This window comes from Thamnophis sirtalis, unplaced genomic scaffold (assembly GCF_051295495.1).
Source record: "Thamnophis sirtalis isolate CommonGarterSnake01/CBP01778 unplaced genomic scaffold, rThaSir2_p1.2 scaffold_15, whole genome shotgun sequence".
NCBI lineage: Eukaryota > Metazoa > Chordata > Lepidosauria > Squamata > Natricidae > Thamnophis > Thamnophis sirtalis.
The window spans coordinates 46,423,668-46,446,184 of NW_028261395.1; the positions used below are offsets into that span (position 1 = coordinate 46,423,668).

The 22,517-nt window shown below is 47.6% G+C and overlaps 1 protein-coding gene across 1 annotated transcript in view; it reads right to left on the minus strand.

The window, feature by feature from the left end:
- CAMTA1 (calmodulin binding transcription activator 1) overlaps window positions 1-22,517 on the minus strand; it is a gene marked incomplete in the record, with an annotated part of 220,140 nt that overhangs the window by 38,700 nt on the left and 158,923 nt on the right. Inside the window, 3 exon segments of the mRNA XM_087702256.1 lie at window positions 1-816; window positions 2,008-2,148; window positions 11,715-11,868. The exon segment at window positions 1-816 is cut by the window's left edge and continues 1,046 nt beyond it. Of these exon segments, the coding sequence (XP_087558382.1) occupies window positions 1-816; window positions 2,008-2,148; window positions 11,715-11,868 (1,111 nt within the window).

Genomic DNA, 22,517 nt, shown 5'->3' on the forward strand with positions numbered 1-22,517 from the left:
CGAAGGACGTGTCTTCTATCTTGATCTCCTTGGCGAGGGCCGTGTTGAAGTTGAAGCCCCGGTCCGTGGTGGGCGATTGTCGGATGTTGGCGTTGAGACCTTCCCCCTTGGGACCTCCTCCTCCGTACGTCTGCCCTTGCTTGGGGTTGTTAAGGAAGCAATCCGGGTCGAAATTCATCGTGGTTTCCGGGATCTTCCTATTGGTGTCGAGCGTGGTGGACAGGACGAGTTCTTCGGAGACGCTGGCGGGCAACATGGAAAGGCCGTCGGAGCTACTGGCGGTAGGGAAGGCGAACTTGTGGCCGTCGGAACTGACCGCCAGCACCAGCCCTTGGGCCGCCGCGTCGGAGGAGAGAAGATGTTGGTTCGGCCCGGCGGTGGGGGACATGGTGTAGACGGCCTCGCTGCTGATATCGGACATGAAAACGGTGGCGTTCTGAGACAGGTTCCCCATCACCGAAGCAACCGCCATGCTGGAGACGCCCGTGACCGCTGGACTGTCTGCTACATCCGGGTCGCTATTTAATCCGCTGCTGATGGAGACGGGAGAATTTTGGGTCGTGTCCGGTACTTCCACTTGGTTGGTAGAGGAGACTTCGGTGCTGTTCTGGTGCAGCAGGACGGGTTTGGCCACTTTGCCGTTCCTTTTCTCCCGGTTGCAGGACTTGCTGTGGCTGTGTTCGTTCTTGCCCTCCGAGACGTCATTGTTCTGCACCTCCGAGTGGGCGCTGTAGCCCCCTGACCGCGGCTCGACCTTAGGGGAGATGATGCGGTGTTTGGCACTGTTGCACTTGTGATGCACGCTGCTCCCGGCCCCTGCACCAAGAGGAAAACAAAGCGAGATGTGAACCGCCGCATTCAAAGCGGGCTGTTGTTCCGACCGAGGCTTCATAAGAGTCGGAAGCCAACTCCTGGTCCCGACAAAAAACCCCTTTTTATTAATGGGCTGCGAATTCTGCTCATTCACAAAGTCTTTCGAGGGACGATTTACAGTCACAGACCTTATCTGGCTTGGAGAGCTGCCAGGCTGAGATCTGCAGAACTTGGCAAGGAGCCTCGGAGAATCACCAACCAATTAAGCGAACTAATGGTCTCCTGCAAACTCCACTCCCCTGTCGCTCCTCTTTTATTTCCTCTGGGAAGGGCCATTCATTGTCCCCCTGTGGCCTTCCTCCCAAGTCAACCCCTGTTCTTTAGCTGTTTGTCTGGCCACTCTGCACATGCACACACTGGGAACAGGCTCCAGCTGTTCTTCTGCCTCACTGATGTCTGACTCCGAAGACAGCTGATAACTGTCGGACGGCCCTGGCCCCCTCTATGCCTCCGACACAGAGTCCTCCTCAGAGCCTTCCCCAGACTCCAGGACTGGCCCATCTTCCTCCCCAACCCTCCTCACTCTCCGAATCTGCTCCCAGCTCCACTAGCGGGCCGCAACAGATTCATTAAGATAATCCTCGACTTACAACCATTAGTGACCATTATAGCAGCACTGGAAAAAGTAACATAGAACTGCTTTTCACATTTATAACCATTGTACAATTTGCAACTGGCTCGTATCTATGGCGGTCACAGTATACCGGGGTCATGTGATCAGCAAATGGGGGAAAAAGACGGAATCGCATAACAACCACGTGACTAGCATATTATCTTCAGGGATTCACTTAACAACGGCGGGAAGTCAGGTCGTGAAACGGGGCAGAACGCACTTCCCAAGTGTCTCCCTTTAGCAACAGAAATTTGACCCTGGGACACCACAACCGTCGTAAATACGAGTCGGTTGCCAAGTGGCAGAGCTTGGACCAGGCGGATGCTACAACGGTCGTAAGTGTGAGAACCTATCCCGAATCACTTTTTACACCACCGTCGTAACTTCAAACAGCCACTAAGCGATTGGTGGTAAACCAAGGAGCATCCGTAATGTGAATGCGGTAAACTCAATGAATGGAATTCTTCGGGGGGGGGGGGGTTGTGTCTCCAACTGAGACCCGGCCAGCTTCTGCTGCTCACCGAGGTTGCCAGTGCAGAGGCAATTGTGCGTCCGAGGTTGCGGCTTCGTTTGGTGGCTGTCCAGGATCTGTTGCACCAGCTGCTCCACCGAAAAGCCGGAGCTGTTGTTCCCGTTGCTGCAGGTCCATTTGATGCCGTGAACTGTGGACAGAAGATCAGAAGAGCCGTTGAGAAGAAGACTCCGTGGCTACAGAGACGCCCGGAGCCCCCGTCACAAGATCTCCAGAAGGCCTGGAGCCCCACAAAAATCAATCAGGCCTGGCACTGCCAGCCAGCCGGCCTAGGAGAGGTTGTAGAACTTGTTATCTGCATTTCATGCAATGTTTCTCAACCTTGGCAACTTTTAAGAAATGTGAACTTCAACTGGCAACATTCCCTGCCGACAACACACTCCTTTTCATGCAAGTTTATTCTCTTATAATCCCTTCCGCTGCAACCCCACCATTCTAGATAACACACTCCTTTTGATACGTATTCCCCATCGCATGCCTGCTTATTCTCTTATAATCCCTTCCGCTGCAACCCCACCATTCTAGATAACACACTCCTTTTGATACGTATTCCCCATCACATGCCTGCTTACTCTCTTATAATCCCTTCCGCTGCAATCCCACCATTCTAGATAACACACTCCTTTTGATACGTATTCCCCATCGCATGCCTGCTTACTCTCTTATAATCCCTTCCGCTGCAATCCCACCATTCTAGATAACACACTCCTTTTGATACGTATCCCCCATCGCATGCCCGCTTACTCTCTTATAATCCCTTCTGCTGCAATCCCACCATTCTAGATAACACACTCCTTTTGATACGTATCCCCCATCGCATGCCTGCTTATTCTCTTATAATCCCTTCCGCTGCAATCCCACCATTCTAGATAACACAATCCTTTTGATACGTATCCCCCATCGCATGCCTGCTTACTCTCTTATAACCCCTTCCGTTGCAATCCCTCCATTCTAGATAACACTCTCCTTTTGATACGTATTCCCCATCACACGCCTGCTTATTCTTTTATAATCCCTTCCGCTACAATCCCACCATTCTAGATAACACACTCCTTTTGATACGTATTCTCCATCGCATGCCTGTTTATTCTCTTCTAATCCCTTCTGCTGCAATCCTACCATTCTAGATAACACTCTCCTTTTGATACGTATTCCCCATTGCATGCCTGCTTATTCTCTTATAATCCCTTCCACTGCAATTCCACCATTCTAGATAACACTCTCCTTTTGATACGTATTCCCCATCGCATGCCCACTTATTCTCTTATAATCCCTTCCGCTACAATCCCACCATTCTAGATAACACATTCCTTTTTGATACGTATTCCCCATCGCATGCCCGCTTACTCTCTTATAATCCCTTCCGCTGCAATCCCACCATTCTAGATAGCACACTCCTTTTGATACATATCCCCCATCGCGTGCCTGCTTATTCTCTTATAACCCCTTCCGTTGCAATCCCTCCATTCTAGATAACACACTCCTTTTTGATACGTATTCCCCATCGCATGCCTGTTTATTCTCTTCTAATCCCTTCTGCTGCAATCCCACCATTCCAGAGACAGAAAAGGAAGACATAGCTATCTGGGGAATTCTGGGAGTTGAAGTCCACCCTTTTTAAAAGTTGCCCAAGATTGAGACACAGCAATCCAACGCACAGAACCCCTGGTTTTTTCTCAGGCTGAATTCCAGAATTTACCTGAGTAACACAATAGAGCCTCTGCTCTTTGCTGAAAACTTAAAATTCCTCCAGTGTTTAATTTCCCTCTTTCGAAAATATTGACACGTAACCTTAAGGCAGCTTGTATAAAACAACACGTTTGCTTAAACGGACTTGCTGAAAAGTCTTTCTCGGGTGTGCGGAAAATGGTGAGGGGTTGTTGTTGTCTTTTTGCCCCCCAGGAAAAGCTCAGGATAAAAACTTAAAAGCATTTCTCGGCTGCTGAGACAAAAAAAACCCACACACAAGTGTGAGTTCAGGCATTCCTTCCGCTTTGTCCCTCAACCCACAACCCACAACCTCAGTTCAAGCAGAGATGGCCACTGGATCACAAGCCATCATAAGTGACTCTGACTTATGTCGGTTCTTGGACGCAAGGAATAAGGTGAAATCATTTTCGATGGTCTCTGTAGCCAAATTGCCGTATACATCTTTGCAGTCTGAGTGGACAATCCCTTCCATAGGAGCCCGCCGTGCGCAGCAGCAGGCGAAAAGGCCGATGCAATCTTAGGTTGCATTAACAGAGGGATGGTATCAAGATAAGGTGTTAATATCACTTTACAAGGCCTTGGGAAGGCCACACTCAGAATATTTGCATCCAGTTTTGGTCACCATATTATAAAAAAGATATTTGAGACTCTGGAAAGAGTGCAGAGAAGAGCAAGAAAGAGGATTAGGGGACTGGAGGCTAAAACATACGAAGAACGGTTGCAGGAACTGGGGATGTCTAGTTGAATGAAAAGAAGGACGAGGGGAGACATGATAGCATCTTCCAATATCTCAGTGGTTGCCACAAAGAAGAGGCAGTCAAGCTATTCTCCAAGGCACCTGAGGGCAGAACAAGAAGCAATGGGTGGAAACTAATCAAGGAGAGAAGCAACCTAGAACTGAGGAGGAATTTCCTGACAGTGAGGACAATTAACCAGTGGAACAGCTTGCCACCGGAAGTTGTGGGTGGAGGTTTTCAAGAAGAGATTGGATAACCAATTTGTCTGAAACGGGATAGGGTTTCCTGCCTGAGCAGGGGGTTGGACTAGAAGACCTCCGAGGTCCCTTCCAACACTGCCATCCTGTATTCCATACGCCAAGCAAAGCAAGGATGGTTTAAAGAGAGAGTGAGTTTGTCTAAGGGACAAAGATTGTCTTATCATACCATTCTTAGAGGGAACAATATGGTGGACTTCAGGGGGCTAAATATCCCCACCACTGCAATTCTCTCTGTCTCTCCCCTCTCTCTTTTCTCTCTCTCTTCTTTCTGTCTCTGCTCTGTCTCTCTCTCTCTCTCTATTTCCCTCTCTGTCTCTCTCGCCAATCTCTTTCTCTCTCTCTCTCTTCTTTCTATCTCCCCTCTTTCTCTCTCTCTATTTCTCTCTCCCCCGGTCTCTCTCTCCAATCTTTCTCTCTATGTGTGTCTCTCTCTGTCTCTCTCTCTCCTCTCTCTTTCTCTATCATCTTTCTCTGTCTCTCTCTTTTCTCTCTCTCTCTCTCTCTCTATTTCTCTCTCTTTCTGTCTCTCTCTCCTCTTTCTCTCTGTCTCTGTCTCTCTCTCTCCACTGTCTTTCTCTCTCCTCTCTCTCTCTATTTCTCTCTCCCCCTCTCTCTGTCTCTCACCACTCTTTCTCTGTGTTTCTCCCTCTCTCTCTCTCTCTATTTCTCTCTCCCCTCTGTCTCCAATCTCTTTCTTTCTGTGTGTGTCTCTGTCTCTCTCTCTCCTCTCTCTTTCTCTCTGTCTCTCTCCCATCTTTCTCTCTCTCTCTCTATTTCTCTCTCTCTCCTCTCTCTCTATTTCTCTCTCTTTCTCTCTCTCTCCACTGTCTCTCTCTCTCCTCTCTCTCTCTTTTTCTCTCTCCCCCTCTCTGTCTCCCTCTCCACTCTTTCTGTGTTTCTCTCTCTCCTCTCTCTCTGTGTCTCTGCTCTCTGTCTCTCTTTCTTTCTCTGTCTCTCTCTGTCTCTCTCTCTCCTCTCCCTGCCTCTCCTTTCTCTGTGTCTCTCCCTCTCTCTTTCTCTCCTCTCTCTCTCTCTCCTCCCACTGCAAATGTCGAATCTCCTCCTTATAAAATGAGAAACCACTGATGGGTGACAGATTGCAAGGAGAGAAATTGGGGACGCGTCATGCAAATTATACCAACTGTCCTTGGCTCATCCAATATGCAGATTGAAGAGTTCGTCCCTCCTCCATGAAGGGGGGGGGAATCAGGGTAGGGGGCTGAAGAACCTCCTTTGAGCCCACCAATTGCTCCTGTTGAATATATAAAGCATGATCCGAATGGTTTTTTTGAAACTTGTCACACTCAGTGGCCTGACGTGGAATGAATCAGCAGGGAGGGAGGGGGGTCCCTCAGTTTGCTGGGTAGGGGGGTGGGATAGGATGAGGTTAATTAAAGCGATCTGAAGCCACCCACCCACCCACCCACCAACCCCTGTCTCTTGGCAAAGGGTGCAAAAAAATTAAAACCACTTCAGGGGCACCCTAGAGACAAGTAGACTGACCCGTGGGATTCGGGCATGCAACGGCCTTTATGAAAGGATTGCCAACTTCTTATAACATCTATCGTGACTGCAGGGCACCGTATTAGGGTGATTTTTTAAAAATTGTACTTAATCCTAATCCTAAAGCGGGACTACAACTCCCTATCTCCTGGTGATTGGCCCAAAATCACCCAGCTGACTTTCATGGCTAAGACGGGACTAGAACTCCCAGTCTCCTGGTGATTGGCCCAAAATCACGCAGCTGGCTTTCATTTCTAAGGCGGGACTGGAACTCCCAGTCTCCTGGTGATTGGCCCCAAATCACCCAGCTGACTTTCATGGCTAAGACGGGACTAGAACTCCCAGTCTCCTGGTGATTGGCCCAAAATCACCCAGTTGGCTTTCATGGCTAAGACGGGACTAGAACTCCCTGTCTCCTGGTGATTGGCCCAAAGTCACCCAGTTGGCTTTCATTTCTAAGGCAGGACTAGAACTCCCTGTCTCCTGGTGATTGGCCCGAAATTACCTAATTGGCTTCCATAGCTAAGACGGGACTAGAACTCCCAGCCCCCTGGTGAGTGGCCCAAAGTCACCCAGTTGGCTTTCATTTCTAAGGCAGGACTAGAACTCCCTGTCTCCTGGTGATTGGCCCGAAATCACCTAATTGGCTTTCATAGCTAAGACGGGACTAGAACTCCCAGTCCCCTGGTGAGTGGCCCAACTTCACCCACTCTCCCTCGTGCCGAAAAGGCAGATCCAATGCTGACGGACAGACCCTCCCCCTCCCTCCCACCCCTCCCCCTTTCATCCCCTATAGGAAGAGAAAACCTATAGAGCGGATAATGTCGCCGCTTGCCACACGATGGTGCTAAGAGATTGGCAAAACTAGGCGCCTGGAGCTGTGGGAAGCCAAGAACGGCTGTTCCTTTCCGAGGTCATTTGCCTCCCTCCCGTATTCTATCCTCCCCAGGATTATGGGTCCCGGAACTACCTCGGAGGGTTAGGGCGTCCGCTTTGAGTAATTGAAAGGGGAGGGGGAAACCAAAAAACTCTGGTGCAATTTTGGCAGAGGAGGAAATTCTTCACGAGTCTCGAAGCCCGATCTTTGGAGGAATTGGAAGGGACCACGGAGGTCTTCTAGTCCAGCCCACGCCTCCCCCCTGCTCAGGTGGCAAGATTATAATGTTTCAGACAAAAATGGTCTTCTTGAAAACCTCCAGCATTGGGGCAGCTATGACTCCAGAGGCCAATTCACCCCACGGATGAATTATTCAGTCAAGAAATACTTTCTTATTTTGAGTAGGGACTCGGGATAGAGAATAAAAGAGCTGGAAGGGACTTTGGAGGTCTTCTAGTCCAGCCCCCTGCTCAAGCGGGTGACTGTATACCATTCACATCCCTATCCAGTCTCTTTCTAAAGAGACCCCACCCCACCCCCACCCCCAGTGATGAAGCACATACAACTTCTAGAGGCAGGCTGTTCCACTGAACAATTGTTCCAACTTATATGGTTCTGAGATAAAATTGTTCTAAGCACAAAGAGAGCTTCTATGTTCGGAACGGTTAGGAACAACGAACCAGTAGAAAGGGGGGGGGGTCTCCAGACCTTGTGGCTGCTGCATTGCAGGAGGAGAAGGGGGAGGGGGGAGGAGGAGGAGGAGGAAGAGGAGAAGAGAGGAGGAGAGGGAGAAGAAGAAGAGAGGAGGAGAAGAGAGGAGGAGGAGAGGGAGAAGAAGAGGAGAGGAGGAGGAGGAGAGGGAGAAGAAGAAGAGAGGAGAAGAAGAAGAGAGGAGGAGGGGGAGAAGCAGCAGAGGGGAGGAGGAGAAGGAAGAGGAGAGGGAGAAGAAGAAGAGGAAGAGAAGGAGGAGAAGAAGAGAGGAGGAGGAGGAGAAAGAGGAAGAGGAAAAGGAGGAGGACTGTGGGGTCCTGGGTGCTCTCTGAGCTTGTTGGTTTTCTTACAGATGTTTCATGACCCAACTAGGGAACATCATCAAAACTAGAAGGGAGTGGGTTGCATGGAGCAGTGGGAAGAGGACGGAGGAAGAGGAGGAGGGGGAGGAAGAGGATGGAGGAGGAGGAGGGCAGGAGGAGGAAGGACTGTGGGGTCCTTGGTGCTCTCTGAACTTGGTGGTTTTCTTACAGATGTCTCATGACCCAACTAGGGAACATCATCAGGGCTAGAAAGGAGGGAGGTTTGCAGAGAGGAGGAACGGCAAGACGATGGAGGAGGAGGAGGAGCAGGGAAGGGTCCTTGTTGGTCTCTGAGCTTTCTGACATTTCATGACCCAGCTATGTGACATCATCAGCGCTGTAGTAAAAGTACATTAATCAATAATATACTATCGCACTGATGATGTTCCCTAGTTGGGCCAAGAAACGTCTGCAAGAAAACCACCAAGCTCAGAGAGCACCAGGGACCCCACAGTCCTCCCCCTCCTCTCTTCCTCCTCCTCCTCCTCCTCCTCCTCCTCCTCTTCCTCCTCCTCCACACAAACTCCTTCTCCCTTCTAGCACTGATGATGTTACCTAGTTGGGTCATGAAACGTCTGCAAGAAAACCACCAAGCTCAGAGAGCACCAAGGACCCCTCAGTCGTCGTCCTCCTCCTCCTCCTCCTCCTCCTCCTCCTCCTCCTCCTCCTCCTCCTCTTCCTCCTCCTCCACACAAACTCCTTCTCCCTTCTAGCACTGATGATGTTACCTAGTTGGGTCATGAAACGTCTGCAAGAAAACCACCAAGCTCAGAGAGCACCAAGGACCCCACAGTCCTTCTTCCTCCTCCTCTTCCTCCCCTCCCCCCCGCTGCAAACCCCACTCAATTCTAGCAGGGAGGGTTGTTTACAGCCCTTCGCTGGGAACCTCCCCTCCTCGTGTTGGCTCTGAGCCAAGAGCTTTTGGCAAGATGTGTTTCGAAGCTTCCGACGGACGGGACCTTCGCCGTCTTTTGAGACAAGGAGCTGGGGAGGAAGTTGGGGGGTAGAGGAAACCTCCCCCCCCTAAATGGAGTTTGTGGCTGAATGACACATCGGTTCTTGACCATCCATCTGAACGTGGAAGAAGGAAGGGAGAATCCAGCTTTTTAGGGCTTTCTGCTTCTGGAAACGGAGGCTGCCTTGATTTGGAGCTCTTGGGGAGGGGGGGGGAAGGCAGGGAAGCCCCCCGCTTCGTCCCACAGGCGTTGGCAAGTCTCCAACGGTGTGGATGCCGTGTCCGTCCCTGCCCGGTTTCTGCCTCGTCAGCATCCCTGTCCTCTCCCTGATCAGATGGGATGGAGACGCCTTCACGCCTCCTGTAGGTCCCTTGACAGACGCCTCCAAGGACGTCCGCGGATCAGCAAGCGGAGGGAGGGAGGGAGGGGGGGAAAGGAAAGAAGGAGAGGAATGAAAGGAAAGGAGGGAGGAAAAGGGAGGGAGGGAGGATGGAAGGAAAGCAGGAGGGAGGGAGGAAAAGAGGGAGGGAGGGGAGAAAGGAAAGAAGGAAAGGAATGAAGGAAAAGGGAGGGAGGGAGGAAAGCAGGGAGGGAAGGAGGAAAAGAGGGAGGGAGGGGAGAAAGGAATGAAAGGAAGGGAGGGAGGGAGGGAGGGAGGAAAAGAGGGAGGGAGGGGAGAAAGGAAAGAAGGAAAGGAATGAAGGAAAAGGGAGGGAGGGAAGAAAGCAGGGAGGGAAGGAGGAAAAGAGGGAGGGAGAGGAGAAAGGAATGAAAGGAAGGGAGGAAAAGGGTGGGGGGAGGGAGGGAGGAAGGAAGGAAGCAGGGAGGGAGGGAGGAAAAGAGGGAGGGAGGGGAGAAAGGAATGAAAGAGAGGGAGGGAGGGAGGAAAAGGGGGAGGGAGGGAGGAAGCAGGGAGGGAGGGAGGAAAAGAGGGAGGGAGGGGAGAAAGGAACGAAGGAAAGGAAAGAAATAAATAAAAGGAGGAAAGAAGGAAGAAAGAAACAGGGAGGAAGGAAAGAAGGCAGGAAAAGGATATATATGCATTCTCTCTCTATATATGTATATAATCTCTCTCCCTCTCTCTGTAAGAGAGGGAGGGGGGAGAGAGACAGAGGAAAGAGGGGGAATAGAGAGAGAGCAAGAGGAAAGAGAGGGGGGACAGAGAGAGAGGGAGGGATAGAGGGGGGAAAGAGAAAGAGAGGAAGGGAAAGAGGAAGAGAGAGAGAGAAAGAGAGAGGGAGAGAGAGAGAGACAGAGGAAAGAGGGGGAAAGAGAGAGGGAGGAAGAGGAAAGAGAGGGGGGAAAGAGAAAGAGGTAAAGAGAGAGGGAGAGAGAGAGAGCCAGAGGAAAGAGGGGGAAAGAGAGGGGGGAAAGGAGAGGGAGGGACAGAGAGAGAGAGGGGGGATAGAGAGAGGGGTAAGAGAAAGAGAGAGAGGGAAAGAGAGAGAAAGAGGAAGTGTGTGTGTGTGCGCGCGCGTGCGTGAGTCTCTCTCTCGGGGTGTGCGAGCGTGCAAAGGCAGAAGAATCGGGCAGACCTCCCCCCCCCACCCCCTCCCCAATCGCCTGCCTCCGTCACAGAGCATAAAAGAGATTTACGGCCATTGATGGGCCTCCTTTTCTCCTCTTCCCCTTCCTGACGCACTGCAGATCTCCAAATCCGGAGACCGTCCCCAGCAGCTGCAAAGCTCCCCTTGGACAGATGTCAACCCCTGCTCCAAAAGTCCCACCAACATTTCCCCCATCTGTCCGTCTGTCTGTCTGTCAGTGTGTGTGTGTGTGTGTGAAAGGGTGGGTGGGTGGGCTTTGGCAGATTTGTCCTTGGGGATTGTGGGTCAGGGCAACGTACTTTGTTGGGAGGCTAAGAGCTGCTTGCAAAAATATATAAAATAAAATAAAATCAGGAATTGGGTTTTTTTTAGGGGGGAGGAAGGGAGGACGAATGCATCACAGCTGGTGGTGGAAGGGACCTCAGAGGTCTTCTAGTCCAACCCCCTGCTCAAGCAGGAGACCCTAGACCATTTCAACTCATCAATCCATCCATCCATCCATCAGAATAGGGCTGGAAGGGACCTTGGAGGTCTTCTAGTCCAACCCCCTGCTCTAACAGGACACCACAGACCATTTCAATCCATCAATCAATCAGAATAGGGCTGGAAGGGACCTTGGAGGTCTTCTAGTCCAGCCCCTGCTCAAGCAGGGGACCGTAGACCATTTCAATCCATCAATCAATCAGAATAGGGCTGGAAGGGACCTTGGAGGTCTTCTAGTCCAGCCCCTGCTCAAGCAGGAGACCATAGGCCATTTCAATCAATAATTCAATCAGAATAGAGCTGGAAGGGACCTTGGAGGTCTTCTAGTTTAACCCTCTGCTCAAGCAGGAGACCCTAGACCATTTCAATCCATCCATCCATCCATCCATCCATCCATCAATCAGAATTGAGCTGGAAGGGACCTTGGAGATCTTCTAGTCCAGAAGATCTAGTCCATCCCAAGTATACCTAGATGCCTTCAAGAACTTTCTCCCCATCTCGGGTCACCAGGCTCCCTTCCCACCAACCCACCCTCCGTCGCGGTACTCACACATGGGCTTCAGTTGGCCAATCAGCTCCTCCTTGGTCCATTTCGCCCATTCCTTCTTGTCGGTGTTGATGGAACAGAGGATAGGACCGCATGGCTTTCCACAGTCTTCGATAGCAGGGACGTTCAAGTAGTGCACCAGCACGATATCTGGATTCTGGAGAGAGCAGAGACACAAAGATGGTTGTTCTGACCCAGCTCCCCAAACACGACAAAGTAAACTCAAAGATTCCTTGAATTGGGAATGCGGGAAAAAGGTTTCTCTCTCCCCGCAGGCTAACAAGTCCGTCCGTCTGCGAGATGAGTAGTTGCCTGCCACATCTATTCATCTCCGCCCCCTGCCTTTGATCCCCAGAGCTAGGGTGGGGCTTTGCTAGCAGCTGTGGCTCTTCCGTCCCAAGGACCGGCCCGTAGATTTCCACTGCTCTCCTCTCCTCTCTGCTTCCTGAGCATCCACACGTCAGACAATGGACTCAGCTGTTCCCCCTCTTCCTCATCAGCCACCTCCAGACCTGGGGGGCTGTTGACTCTCCAACTGAGGGTTGATGGACAGCCCAGGCTCCCCCACTCTCTCTCTCTGCCAATTCCATTCCCTCTTCCCCCTCGGAGCTCTCAGGTTGCCTTGATGTAGACGCCCTCCTCCTCCTCCTCCTCCTCCTCCTCCTCCTCCTCCTCCTCCTCCTCCTCCTCCTCCTCTGATTTGAATGATGGAGGGGCTGGCGGCCAACAGGCCACAACAATTCTCACCACTTGAATATTCTATTCATTCTTATTCTATTCTATTCTCTACTTATTCTATTCTATTCTCTACTTATTCTATTCTATTCTCTACTTATTCTATTCTATTCCTTATTCTATTCTGTTCCTTATTCTATTCTATTCCTTATTCTATTCTATTCCTTATTCTATTCTATTCTGTTCTATTCTATCCTATATTCCTTATTCTATTCTATTCTATTCTATTCCTTATTCTATTCTATTCTATTCTATTCTCTACTCCTTTATTCTATTCTCTACTTATTCTATTCTATTCTATTTGTTATTCTATTCTATTCGTTATTCTATTCTGTTCCTCCTTATTCTATTCTATTCTGTTCTGTTCTATTCTATTCTATATTCCTTATTCTATTCTATTCTCTACTCCTTATTCTATTCTATATTCCTTACTCTATTCTATTCTCTACTTATTCTATTCTATTCATTATTCTATTCTATTCTATTCGTTATTCTATTCTGTTCCTTATTCTATTCTGTTCTGTTCTATTCTATATTCCTTATTCTATTCTCTACTCCTTATTCTATTCTATTCTCTACTTATTCTATTCTATTCATTATTCTATTCTGTTCCTTATTCTAGTCTGTTCTATTCTCTACACCTTATTCTATTCTATTCTCTACTTATTCTATTCTCTACTTATTCTATTCTATATTATTCTATTCTATTCCTTATTCTATTCTATTCTGTTCTATTCTTTACTCCTTATTCTATTCTATTCTCTACTTATTCTATTCTATTCTGTTATTCTATTCTATTCATTATTCTATTCTGTTCCTTATTCTATTCTGTTCCTTATTCTATTCTATTCTATATTTCTTATTCTATTCTATTCCTTATTCTATTCTATTCCTTATTCTATTCTATTCCTTATTCTATTCTATTCTCTACTTATTCTATTCTATTCTATTCTATTCCTATTCTTAGAAAAGAACATTTTCCCCTTGGCTGTGAGAAATGAAACTGGCTAAAAGGAATAACAACCTTCTACTTGAGTCGCTACCTTCAACGGTCTGCACTCTGCCTTTTTTGAGAGAGATTTATTCACCTTTTAACCAACAAAACTTTGCATTCTTCTGTTTGAAATAAAAAGGGGAAGATCGTTTTAGAAGCTAAAGTTGAATTCAAAAAAAAAAAAATTAGCGGAATCTGTCAGAGTGACAGCTGGAGGATTCAGCCCAAACCGAATTTCAATATTTGAGATTAGATTGACAGATAACCGTAAAACCAGGGATGATTTCTTCCACGAGAAAAAAAATTTAAGCCGCAGATAGAAAAAAAAAGAAAGAGTAACATTTTGACAATAGCTGCCTGAATTGCAAATAATAATATTGAAATTATGATTATGTTCCTTAGACACAAATGCAATCCAGGAATACAAACAGGCCATTTTAAGATACCCTTTGGAATATTTAAAAGTTACTAAAAGATGGCCCTGATTCTTCGGGCCATCCTCGGCGGTGGGGGGGGGGGAAACCCAGGTTGTAATTTCTGAGAATGTGAACTTTTCAAATACGAAAGGCACCGCAAAGTTTCTAGTCCTCAAGGCTTGGAAGATTTATCCATTCAATTTCTCGGCCACCCGTCTCATTTCGAAACTACCATGGGGCGGCTTTCGGGTTTGAAAATGCAGGCGATACTTTAGTTGCTGAGAGAGGCAGGGATGGGCTGCGTAAAATTTCGTGTGTGTGTGTGTGTGTGTTGAATTTCAGCACTTACTCCAGAGTAAAAACTTGCATTTTTTTTTGCCCTTAAAGACTGTTTTATTTCGTTCTCATTTTCATTTTATACAATCACTTATATACTGTGCAATTAAGAAAACAGTAAACACAACTCATCTTATATTCCACCATAGAAAACCAACGTAACACTTCAACCCTCCATACACCCTTTCTTCTCCCCCTCCAACTTTCATTTCTCCCCTCCAACATTCCCCTCTTCTACTTCCCCTCCCCCTCAGACATTCCTTTCTCCCCTTCCCTCCATCTCACCCTCCTTACATTCCCCTCTCACTCCCTCTCTACTCCTCCCTCTTCTTTCCCTCTACTCCTCACTTCGGTGTATTTCTACTATTCATTAATCTATTCGATTTGTATTTTATACTAAAATTTGTATTTTATACTAAGCTTGCATTTTTAAATATGCATTCAAAAGGGGGGGGGATGAGGATACCCACGGAACCTATCAGCACCACGGACAGCTCAGCCTGATCACTGCCATAATTCCGATATTTCTTAAACACTAAACTATTCCAGTAAAATTATATATATATATATATATATATATATATATATATATATATATATATATATATATATATATATATATATATATATATATATATATATATATATATATATATATATATATATATATATGTTATATTTATGCTGATAAATAAATAAAGGGAGACTAGTATAGATCTATTTCAAGCTATTTAGCTCTCATCAGCTAGCCATACCCATGTTTGGGAATCGAATAATCGAATATAATTTATTTATATATATATATATATATATATATAATAATTATATAAATAAATTATATAATTTTAACTTGGAGTTCTTACTAAAAGTTAGAAGAATATTCTTCAGGAAGATAAAAAATCCCGCAGCTAACAACCAGCCAACCCTCCCCGCCGCTATTTCTCTCCGGAAAGTCTTTCCCTTCCCAAATTCACCCACTTTAATGACTGCGGCGGAATTATTTATAAAAATAAACAGGATAATGGTGTAATTAAGAGTTTTAATGTTTCATTAAGGGCGTTGCAAGGCCCGGCTAGCGTTGGCACTGGAGCGGTTTTGGCAAAAAAAAAGGAAGGGAGCTTCTACGTTTCGGTTGGAAGGAAAAAAGGCAGCGGCACTAACGAGGGTTTTTATTTTTTTTTAATAATGAATAGATGCTGGGGAGGCAATTAATTGCTCGTCCTTCAGACAGGCCTGGACAATGCATCAAAGGAAAGGACAGATCGAGGGCAAAGGGCCAGAGCTGAGATGGACAGGGCAGTGCCCGCTTTGCGCCCCCCCCTCCCCAGCAAAGACTGGCAGTGATTGGGGGGGTGGGTGTTCTTCTCAATGGGCCTAGTAGAGCTAGCCCTCTGAAGTCAGAATAACAGAGTTGGAAGGGACCTGGGAGGTCTTCTAGTCCAGCCCCCTGCTCAAGTAGGAGACCCTAGACCATTTCAATCAATCAATCAGTCAGTCAATCAATCAGAATAGAGCTGGAAGGGACCTTGGAGGTCTTCTAGTCCAACCCCCTGCTCTAACAGGACACCATGGACCATTGCAATCAATCAATCAATCAATCAGTCAGTCAGTCAGTCAATCAATCAGAATAGAGCTGGAAGGGACCTTGGAGGTCTTCTAGTCCAGCCCCCTGCTCAAGCAGGAGACCCTAGACCATTTCAATCAATCAATCAATCAACCAATCAATCAATCAGAATAGAGGTGGAAGGCACCTTGGAGGTCTTCTAGTGTACCCCCCTGCCCAAGCAGGAGACATAATCAATCAATGAATCAATCAGAAGGGACCTTGGAGGTCTTCTAGTCCAACCCCCTGCTCAAGCAGGAGATACTATATCAATCAATCAATCAATCAATTAATCAACCAGAATAGAGCTGGAAGGCACCTTGGAGATCTTCTAGTCTACCCCCCTGCCCAAGCAGGAGACATAATCAATCAATCAATCAATCAATCAGAATAGAGCTGGAAGGCACCTTGGAGGTCTTCTAGTCCAACCCTCTGCTCAAGCAGGAGACCCTGGACCATTTCAATCAATCAATCAATCAATCAATCAATCAGAATAGAGCTGGAAGGCACCTTGGAGGTCTTCTAGTCCAGCCCTCTGCTCAAGCAGGAGACCCTGGACCATTTCAATCAATCAATCAATCAATCAGAATAGAGCTGGAAGGCACCTTGGATGTTACGAGAGATGTGGTTATATATTGACGGATCTTCCAGGGTGATCTAGACTCACTTTTTAAATTTTCAACGGCTTCAAAACGCGCAGCCATTGAACGGTTAAGAACGAGGGCATGGCGAGCATTTCACCCATTTCTTGCAGCGGGCGGAATTATTATTGTGCTTAAATTGTTTTGTTTTCGACACAGGATGCCAAGTGAAATCTATTTCAGGAAAATAAACGGATTAGGAGATCAGGATTGGGGGGGGGAGAGGGGGAGGACCAGCGCATCAGAGGGCAGATTCGACGCGCGTGCTCACACACACACACACACACAAACACACACTGAGTAATTTCAAAGGGAGGACGGTCAGTCTCAAAATTGGGCCATAAAACAAGGAAATGATACCAAGTCGTTGGGATGAGAGATGGACAGGAAGAAGAGGGACCCTCTTCGCTGAGGAATAGCTATGAAAGGTCTCCGGAAGGCGAGGAGAAGATCTTGGCTGTCTTGCCTTTTAGTTTAATGGGGATTATTAGAGGTGTTATCATATTTATCGGCCCATTATTGTGACTTAATGCTGCCCTGGACTCCGCCGTTGGAGGAAGGCCGCGGAGAACTTCACCCCAATCAGGTTTTACGAGATGGAGAGAGCTCCCTCCTCCGCAGGGGGACGTCCTTGGTTGACAGCTCTCCTTCCTGGAAAGACAGAGGCCCCATCGGCTTCTCAGCTGCCTGGCCAAAGACCCCCCATCTCTCTCTGTCTCTGTCTCTGTCTCTCTCTCCCTCTCTCTGTGTCTTTCTCTCTGTCTTGTCTGTCAGCCTGTCTGATTGTCATCTATCTATCTACTGTATCTATCTATCTACTGCATCTATCTATCTATCTATCTATCTATCTATCTATCTATCTATCTATCTATCTATCTATCTATCTACTGTGTCTGTCTGTCTTTCTGTCTATCATCTCTCTCCCCCCCTTTCCCTTTCTCTCTTTCTTTCCCTCTTTCCCTCTCTTTCTCTCTCTTTCCCACTCTCTCTTTCCCTCTCTCTCTCTGTTTCTCTCTTTCTGTCTTGCCTGACAGCCTGTTTGATTGTCATCTATCTATCTATCTATCATCTATCTATCTATCTATCTATCTTCTGTATCTGTCTGTCTGTCTGTTTTTCTCTCTCTATCTCTTCCTTTCTGTCTGTCCATCTATCCATCCATCCATCCATCCATCTCCCTTCCTCTCTCTTATCTCTCGTCTGTCTATCATTATATCTACCTACCTACCCACCCATCTGTCTACCATCTGTAGTTCTATGAACTATCTATCTATCTATCTATCTATCTATCTATCTATCTATCTATCTATCTATCTATCTACCATCCATCCATCCATCCATCCATCCATTCACCCACCCACCGACTACCATCTGTCGTTCTGTCTATGATCTCTCTAAATATCCCTATCTGTCTCTGTCTGTCTGTCTGTCTGTCTGTCTGTCTGTCTATCTATCTATCTATCTATCTATCTATCTATCTATCTATCTATCTATCTATCTATCCACCTGCCTGTCGATTATCTCCCCCTCTCTCCTCCCCTTCCAATCTCTTATCTCTCATCTGCCTACCTGCCTGCCTGCCTGCCTATCCATCCATCCATCCATCCCTCTATCTATCATAGAATCCTAGGGCTGGAAGGGACCTCGGAGGTCTTCTAGTCCAACCCCCTGCTCAAGGCAGGAGACCTTAGACCATCCGGAACGAAGAGCTGTCCAGTCTCTTCTTGAAAACTTCCAGCCATGACCTTCCAAAACAGAAGCCTCCAACTTAAGAGCTTCTGCATCAAAATTCCAGATTTTGGGGGATGGAACCATCCAGAGGTTGGCACCTGCAGAAGTCAACCCCCAGCGGAATCACCCAAAGGGAGCCAAGAAGATGCTTTCCCCCCCCCCCACAAAAAAGACCCTCAACTACCCTTCTGTTTTTGGAACGTGGCCACCGCGTAACTCCCAAAGGCACCGAAAGTGGAGAAGGAGGGAGAAGTTTGAAGGCCATTCATGTATAATTCAGGCTGGCCTCCAGTGATTAAAACAACCGCCACAATTAGCGATCGCATTTCCCCCAAAGTGTCTGCCTCAGCTTCTTCTCGGCTAATGAGTTATTCGGATGGTCTTGTTATGTTGGGGAGGGGGACGCAATCCCCCCCCACACACACATACACATCACTTCCCAAAGTCGGCTTTGATACCAAAGGAGACAGTTGTTCAAAGAAGAAACACAACTTTTTGCCCGTCCTCTATAAGCTTCCCCCCCCCAAAAAAAAAAAAAAAAATCCCCTCCACCAAGCAGAGAGAATTCCCCATTGGGCAAGGAAGATTGCTCTTCTGCATTTCAAACCTCAAAGAGAAGAGATAGTCCTCTCTCTCCCTCTCTCTCCCTCTCTCTCTCTCTCCCTCTCTCTCTCTTTTTCTTCCCATTCCCCCTTTTAGCCCAATGCAGGGCGGGAAAGGAAGGGGGTGCTTTTGCCAGTGAATTAAAAATAAAAATAATAAAAATAAAAATAGCAGGACAGTGGAGGTTTTATTCGTGGCAGGGCATCTCCTTAAATGGAAATGCAGAAATGTTTGCATTGTAAATATGATTAAATAAAGGGAAGTTGGTCATATATAATAGGCGCATTTCATTCCTACCCAAGAATTCCAGGAAATGAAATGCTGTAAATTGTGGGCAGTTTTTTGTTTTTGTTTTTTTTAAAGTGGGGAGAACTGAATATACTTTATTTTTTTTTAACTTTTAGTTGTTCTGAAGCTAGAATAATTCTTTGGCAAGTTTTGAAGGCTGCTTTGAAAATATTCAGGGGTGTATATTTTGCTCTTTTTTGTAAAGCTGAGAATCCCCCAAATTGTTATGTGATACTTAGCCAAACATTATTAACTATTATTTCTTTCAGAAACATACATAAAACGTGTTGAATTGATTGAATTCATGTGCCCATCATTAAAAAATTAAAACTTTTTTTTTCAAAATAAAAATAAAAATTGGGGGTTGGGGGTTCACTTTGCAAAGCACACCAGTCCTTGTCAGGCACACGTTTTGCCTACGAAACTTGAGGACTTGCTAAATGTGTAACATTCCCAGAATGTGTAACGTTCCCAGCCCCTCAATGCACAATCTTTCATGCAACCCTCCCAAAATCGTTGTCAACATGATGATTTATTTTAAAAAAAAAAACCTTTTGAGAAATCCTTGGTGCTCTCTGAGCTTGGTGGCTTCCTTGCAGATGTTTCATGACCCAACTAGGGAACATCATCAGTGCTGGAAGGGAGTGGTGTTTACAGAGAGGAAGAGGAGGAGGAGGAGGAGGAGGAGGAGGAGGAGGAGGAGGAGGAGGAGGAGGAGGAGGAGGAGGAGGAGGAGGAGGAGGAGGAGGAGGAAAGATTTCACTTGACCCCTGGGCTACTACTTAGTAGTTCCAAAAGCAGTGTGGGGCTGGGCTGGATGTCCTCTGGGGACCCTTCCAGTGCCACAATTCTACTTTTTTTCCCAAGCCCTCTTGCCACAACAGATATCCTCCGTCCTTACTCCTGCCCGTGGTTTCCTTTCTTCCTTTCATTCTGCATCTCTCTCTCTCTCTCTCTCTCTCTCTGCGTCTGTCTCTCTGTCTCTGTCTGTCTCTCTTTCTCTCTGTGTGTGTCTCTCTCTCTCTGCATCTCTCTGTGTGTGGTTTTTTTTCTGCCTCTCTCTGTGTGTCTGTCTGTCTGTCTGTCTCTCTCTCTGTGTGTGTGTCTCTCTCTGTCTCTCTGTCTCTCTGTCTCTGCGTCTCTGTGTGTGTGGTTTTTTTTCTGCCTCTCTCTGTGTGTCTGTCTGTCTGTCTGTCTGTCTCTCTCTCTGTGTGTGTGTCTCTCTCTGTCTCTCTGTCTCTATCGCAGTGTTTGTGTCTCTCTCTCTGTCTCTCTGTCTCTCTGTCTCTGCGTCTCTGTGTGTGTGTGTTTCTCTGCCTCTCTCTCTCTGTCTGTGTCTGTCTGTCTCTCTGTCTCTGTGTGTGTGTGTGTGTGTGTGTGTCTGCTTCTCTCTCTCTCTCTGTCTGTCTCTCTGTCTCTCCCTCTCTGCATCTCTCTGTCTCTGCGTCTGTCTCTCTCTCTCTGTCTCTCTCCCTCTGCATCTCTCTGTCTCTCTGTCTCCCTCTCTCTCTGCGTCTCTGTGTGTGTGTGTTTCTCTGCTTCTCTCTCTCTGTCTGTGTCTGTCTGTCTTCTGTCTATCTGTCTCTCTCTCTCTCATATATATTTCTTCCTGCCTTCTCAGCTCAGCTTCCTTCATCCATCAAAATCCTCTTGAATTTCCTTTCCATCTTTCGGGATATTAGCTCTTCTACCCATCATTCCCCCCCCCCACCAGCTGACAGTTATAAAACGAATACTTACGGGAACAGGAGAGATGGGGAGAGGAGGGGAGCACGGGAGGGGTGTTTGTGTGTCTCTCTGAATGCAAAGAATCAGCCAGGGGAGAGCCCCCCACAGCCTCCCCACCCCCAAATATCATCCTCATCACATCCTCATCTTCTTCTTTATCACATCCTCTTCTTCCTTCTCCCTCTCCTTCTCCTCCTCCCCTTCCTCCTCTTCGTCTCCCTCCTCCCCTCCTTTTTCCTCTTCCCCCCCCTCTGGGGTCGTAAGTGGAGGACGGCCCATGATTCAAAAGGTGGGCCTAAATCGAAAACTCTGGAGTAAATTAGTCGTAAATAAGCAGGAAGAGATCATAAAAATAGAAGCGAAACAATGCAAATTAAGTCGGGGAGACCACAACCGAGCCTCAAATTCCAGCGGCTAACTGAGACATTGGTTCAATGCGTTTGCCCCCCCCTCTTTTACGACCTTCGTTGCCGCGGTCGTTAAATGAATCACTCCAATCGTTAAGCCGGTCACACGGTCGTTAAGCGAATTCGGCTTCCTCCTCGAATTGCGACCGTCGTAAACACAACCCCCGTTGGCGTGGCGTCCGTGTTTCGATCGTGTGTGACAGCCGCCGCGATGGTCGTTAAATGTGGGGAAAAAGTCCCTTTTCCCCGAGTGCCGTCGCAACTCCGGTCACTAAACGAACTGTCGTAAGTCGAGGACTGCCCGTGGGGCCGAAACCAATGGTATAATGAGCATCCAAGGTGAAAGAATTTCATGATTATTTTTTTTTGCCGCGGAGGATTTGGGGTGGGGGTGGGGGGGTGGAGCCTTAAGGCCGCTCGCTCCCCGCCGGACCTGTGTTCGAATCACGGAAAAAAAACTGCTTGGTAAAGAGGGAAGCCGCTCCTCCCTCCCCCCAACAGCTGTTCCAAAGCCGTTTGCAGCTTCATCCACGTTAAGTGGCTAATAAATCAAACCGGGGTTTGCGCTGCGTTTCTGCCGCGGCGGCTCCCTCATTAATCTCGCGGAAAACGGGCAGAAATAGATGTTCCGTGATCCAGAAGGTAATCATGGGGCCTAATGGCGCTCCGGATTACACGCCCGGCCTTCCCGGCGGAGCGAGAGGATCCTCCTGGGGCAACTCCGGCTCCCTCTTGGGCAAGCCATCATTGTTGGCTTGTTCGGCCCTCTTGGCCCCTGTTTTGTGATCCGGTGTTCATCCCGGTTGAAGGGGGAGCTTTGCCCCCAAATTTGGAAAAGTGGTGGAGGAGAAAGAGCCCACAGCAGAATTATTCCTTTTATTATAAATCCCAGCTTTCTTCCTCCTTCCTTCCTTCCTTCCATCCATTGCTTCCTCTCTCCCTTTCTTTCTTTCTCTTTCCTTCCTCCCTCCCTCCTCTTTCCTTTTCTATTCCTTTCTTCCTTCCCTCCCTCGCTTCCTCTCTCCCTTTCCTCCCTCCCTTTCTCCCTTTCTTTCTTTTTCTTTCTCTTCCTCTCTCCCTCCTTCCTTTCCTCCCTCTCCTTCATTTCTTCTTCCCTTTTCCTTGATTCCTTCCCTTCTTTCCTTCCTTCCTACCTTTCCTCCCTCCCTCTCTTTCCTTCCTTCCTTTTCCTTTCTTCTTCCTTTCCTTCCTTTCTCCATTCCCTCCTCACTCCAGGGGAAAGGATAGTGCAGAATCCCCAATCCCTCCCCACTCCAGGGGAAAGGATACTGCAAAATTTCCATTCCCTCCTCACCCCAGGGAA